Below are 5000 nucleotides of genomic sequence, written 5' to 3'. Positions count from 1 at the left end.
CCAAGTCCCTCTTTTCATAGGGCCTCCAAATATCTTAAAACGTCCCTGCTCGACCTGTCACTGGATTCATCCCCAATCACCCTCAAACTGTTACCTTAGGATATCCCAGTATAGTGTGAAGCAGTGCAGCACTGCAGCAGGCAACACTGTTTTGACTTTTTGTTTGGAGGTTGCATGCATAAGATGTTGTAAATCTCTCTTGAGGAGAGGAGCCCCTCCCCAAGAGTTTGAAGATTAAAAGGGGCCCACCCAAGTCCCTCTTTTCCTAGGGCCCCCAGGTTAGAAACGGCCCTGCTAGTTGGCTGTACTACAGCAACACAGCCTCACACTGTAGCGTTTGGGGTGGCTGGCCCATCCAGATGTGTGGTGGCCTGCAAAGTGGTCTGCTCAGGCTCTGTGTGGCCTGCTTTTACCTAAGGACGTGCCTTGGAAGCATTTTGAGAGGTAATGGTGGCTGATTGCACACTAAGCAGACATTTATGTGCAATCTAGAGATTTTAGTTTGTCAGTGGTGTCCAAAACGTTCGGTAGGTCTGTACCAGAACAGCACACAGACTGGATTATGACATTATAACAAAAAATTGAAACTTTCACAGGAATTTATCCTAACTTTATGTGAAATGCAGTGGTTGAAAAAATGAAGTAAATTGTGTGTTTGTGTGTGTGTGTGTGTGTGTGTGTGTGTGTGTGTGTGTGTGTGTGTGTGTGTGTGTGTGTGTGTGTGTGTGTGTGTGTGTGTGTGTGTGTGTGTGTGCTCGCGTGTGTGTGCTCACGTGTGTGTGTATAACTGTGTGCACGCGAGTGCGTATGAGTGTACGCGTGCGTGTGTGTGTCTGTGCACAGTATGTCTGTGTGAGTGCGCGTGTTTGTGTGTGTGTGTGTGCGTGTGAGAGTCTCACTCTGTGGATGCCAGTAAGCAATGACTCACAACATTAAAACAGCAATATCCTCTTAGTTTTATTCTAGTCCATCTGGCGTACCGGGCAAATCCCGGCGTGCCCTCGCGTCTTTCGGGCCCTCGAGGCCCCGAAATAATAATAAAAAATATATATACATTATTTTTTTTGTCTGTGACGGTAAAAAAATGACACATCGGGGCTCATTGGATGCTTCTCTTGAGGCACATTGGCTTAGTCCAATGAAATGCACTGTTTATCGAAGTCCCGCCCCTCCCTGCAGGCCCTCGCTCGACCCAACTAGTCTGTGTCTGTCAGCAGCAGCATCATCCAAAGTTTCGTTGACTTGGATGGTGGCTATTCGGTTAATAAAAATTCTGGTGGTGGAGCGGAGGATACAGGACGCTATATGGAGAAAGAAATGACTGGCTATGAAAAGCGCATGGAAAAGCGAAAGCAAAAACTAAATAAAAGAAAACTGAGCAAAATGTGCTAAATCACTGACTTGTTCAAAGCTAAAAGCACCACCAGCTCGAGCTCCGGACCGGTAGCTCTCGTGTGGCCGTGGGAGGTGGTGCATCACACAGCTCGACCTCAGGCTGGGACAGTGGGGCCACCGGTGCATCAACGAGTGCACGGTGTTGCAGAATGACGCGGAGGAGAGGCGGCGGGGCTCGGGAGATGGTTCGAGTAGGGGAGGTACAGACAGATTAGCTACACCGCCTCAGCGTTTTTCCCATGTAGCCTGAAACTAAAGAATAAAGATGTCGTCCCTCCCATCTCGCTCAAATCAGTCACAAATATGTATTGATTTTTTTCTTAAAACTTGTTTGTATTGCTGCGCGAGCAGATCTTCTGTCTTTCAGCTGTCACAACGCTACTGCGTCTTGTAGCCTATTACGTGTTAATTAGGCTACGGCGCAGCCCCACTTTCACTTTCTCAAATCCAACAAATGTCTTGTTTTAGTCTATTGCTTGTCGTGTCTTTTGCAACTATGGTTTTAAACTAAATGTATTTTTGCTATATTTTCCTTCTGTAATGGCATGTCACGTCATTATCAAGACAGTATGATCCTGAGCTGCCTCTTTGCATAGATGGCTAAGAAAGAAGCCGTCTTTCTGTGCTGTTTGTGAATCGCTTGGTAGATACACGCTCCCTTTATTGTAATATATGAAACATGGTAGCTTAACTTTGTTGTTGGAGTGTGTCTGATATTTCACAGGGTCTTTTGTATCCATGCAAACACGTTTTGTTCTGGAAAGCATTTAATCATTGGGATGGATGTTTCAATATCTTCATGGTTGAGGCGACGCGGTTTGGACGCTCCAAGGCGTAGGCTATTGTACGTAACGTCATCAACCTCTGTTGGAAGCCTAAGCAATAAGCGGTCACTTGGTTTTGTTGTGGTGAAAAAAATGACGAGTGTAAGGAAGAAAACCCCCACTGACATAATGACAATCTTGGGCTCTTTTGATCAGTGTCAAGCTGCATACAGTTTATGCCTAGACAACAACTAGAAACGGTTTGATGTGCGTTTGGAAAGGGGGGCATTTAGTAAGCTCACTGACAGTATCTGTGGACTGGAGCAATTTGAAGCTGAAACATTTACATTTTTTTATTATTGTAGGCCTATATGGTGTCCATTTTGCAGTGTGTGTGTGTGTGTGTGTGTGTGTGTGTGTGTGTGTGACTGAAATACAGGTATTGCTTTGCTTAACAAGGTGTTTGTGTCTGTGGGACCTGTTTTCAGTTTTTGCTTAAGGGAAATGGTATGAATACTTTTATATATTGAGATTCACTGGCCAGGAAAATAATCAGGAAAATAGAGTTAGTTGTCCACCTCTCTATCTCCTACCCTCAAACATACTCAGAACTTCACATGCAGGATGAAGGGAACATGAGGGTACACCATCTCCCGACCATCTCCCTAAGAAGGTTATTGTGAGTAGTGATGAAGCACTTTTTCGTGTGAGCTTTTTAATGTAGGCTATATTATATACGATGTCATAAATACCGATAGGCGCCGCATCGGTGTCGGGCCCTCAGGCGTCAAAAAGTGCCCGGGCCCTTTTCAGATCCCAGTCCAGCCCTGTAGTCCATTGTGTGTGTGTGTGTGCGTGTGTGTACAGTATGTGTGTGTGTGCGTGCCTGTGTGTGTGCATGTGTATGTGTGTGTGTGTGTGTGTGTGTGTGTGTGTGTGTGTGTGTGTGTGTGTGTGTGTGTGTGTGTGTGTGTGTGTGTGTGTGTGTGTGTGTGTGCGCGTGAGTGTGAATGTGAATGTGTGTATGTCTGTCTATGCTGGACATAGTTGCACACTATACCACAGAGATTGATGGCTCCTTTACAAGCCCACTGAGACCAATTTAAACAAATCAGGTCAGTGCCATGGTGTCTGTCCGACTAACAAGGAGTTTCATACAGTCTACACACTGATCTCAGATCATTTAATGAGGAGCATTCGGGGGCCAAACGGCCATTCGCTCTGTGCCCAAACCAGCTGTTGAGTAGTAGGGGAGAGGAAGAAGATGGGGGGGAAAAAACGCTTTAAAGAAAAGATTTATACAAGAGCTAATTTGTGGAGATTAAATCAACAAGTGGAGGGAGGGAATCGTTGTGGCCACAGCTGTTCTGATGAAGGACACAGATAATACTGATTTACACACACACACACATACACATGCACGCAGGCACACACACACACACACACACACACACACACACACACACACAAATGCACGCAGGAGCACACACACACACACACACACACACAGGCGCACAAGCGTGCGCACACACACACACACACACACACACACATACACACTGCACCCTATTTCCCATAAATGTATGGACTCCATTAAAGAAAAGTTAAAGTGTACCTCCGGGATTTTGGACACCAGACCTCATTTCCGAGTCAGCCAGGGTGTAAACAATGTGTCCAGAACGTTTTTTTCACATTCCATGCAGTCCTTGTGAATTCTCATATCCATGTTGCTAAGCTAGCGCAAGTGAACGGGGATGGTAGTAGCCTGCCCCCAAAAATAGTCTTATCCCGTTTAAACAACATTCAAAACAAAACCTTTATTATACCATACTGCAAGTGTAAATGTTTGTCTTAGTAGAATGAAGTTTGAAATTAAACCAACCTTGCACTGCGTGGATTTTGCCATGTTGAGAGACTATTTTCTCGGGGTCGGCGGAATTTTACTTTGCTCTCTTCAGTTGTGATGTAGCCCACCCACCCACTGCAGGGACCCGCAAGAGACATTGCAAATCAAGGCTAGTTCTACAACTGCTTTCGGATCGAATAGTGGATTAAAACCCAACGACATCGCACCATGGTACATCAGTGTGTATATACCAACTGCAATAATAAAGCCCACAGATGGGTATCGGCAAGTTTCCATTGGTTTCCGTGAAAGATGTTGAAAGAACCAAACTCTGGCTCCTGGCTGCAGGGCTACATCAACACACCGATGGAGACGCTCCGTAAGCTACCCCGGTGCTTTGCAGTGACCATTTCAGTCCCGACGACTTCACAAAGTCCTTCTCGAAGTCTAATACCTACACGGAAAACTCTAAAAGTGTCCGCGGTGCCAACCGCATTCCCAGATCTACATTTTGTGGCGCGCACCAACAGTCTCCGAAGAACAGGTTTGCTATGCTTTTTGCTTCTATGATGGTAGCCCAGTGGTATAATGGCTTCGCCTACGTTAGCCAAAACTTGGGCTAGAAGTTACCCCTTTGGATTGGCATATTGTAATGCTTTACTGTTATTTTGTGTAATTGCTGTGACAAATGGCATATAATTAGACATGACTTGCCGTATTCCTTTGGATTCATAAGTTACGCAACGCTATGTGATCTGGCTTGACATTGTGAAATATGTCACTCGTAGCTCTAGTTATTATTACATGGAATGTTTTTTGAGACGAGATGGAATGGGAGGATGAAAGGGAGAAGAGTGTGCGTTCTGTTCGCCAACATGCTGTGTAGACACACGGGTCATCTAGTAACAACCAAACATTGTTATGGCATATGTTTCAATGTTACGAAAGGTTTACAAAGTCGGACAGAAAGCATTACTCTTGATGTTTGCGAGCGA

General features: G+C 45.3%; 1 protein-coding gene across 1 annotated transcript in view; it reads right to left on the bottom strand.

Moving 5' to 3' along the window:
• Positions 1 to 323: 323 nt before the first annotated feature.
• LOC134451547 (G-protein coupled receptor 4-like) overlaps positions 324 to 5000 on the bottom strand; it is a 21917-nt gene continuing 17240 nt past the window's right edge. Inside the window, exon 4 of the mRNA XM_063202052.1 lies at positions 324 to 413. Coding sequence (XP_063058122.1) covers positions 324 to 413 — 90 coding nt within the window. The remainder of the gene's footprint in view (positions 414 to 5000) is intronic.

The sequence above is a fragment of the Engraulis encrasicolus genome, chromosome 6, assembly GCF_034702125.1.
Source record: "Engraulis encrasicolus isolate BLACKSEA-1 chromosome 6, IST_EnEncr_1.0, whole genome shotgun sequence".
In the NCBI taxonomy this organism is placed as follows: domain Eukaryota; kingdom Metazoa; phylum Chordata; class Actinopteri; order Clupeiformes; family Engraulidae; genus Engraulis; species Engraulis encrasicolus.
Note: the sequence above shows the minus strand (reverse complement) of the source record. Positions and strands in the feature narration are given on the sequence as shown.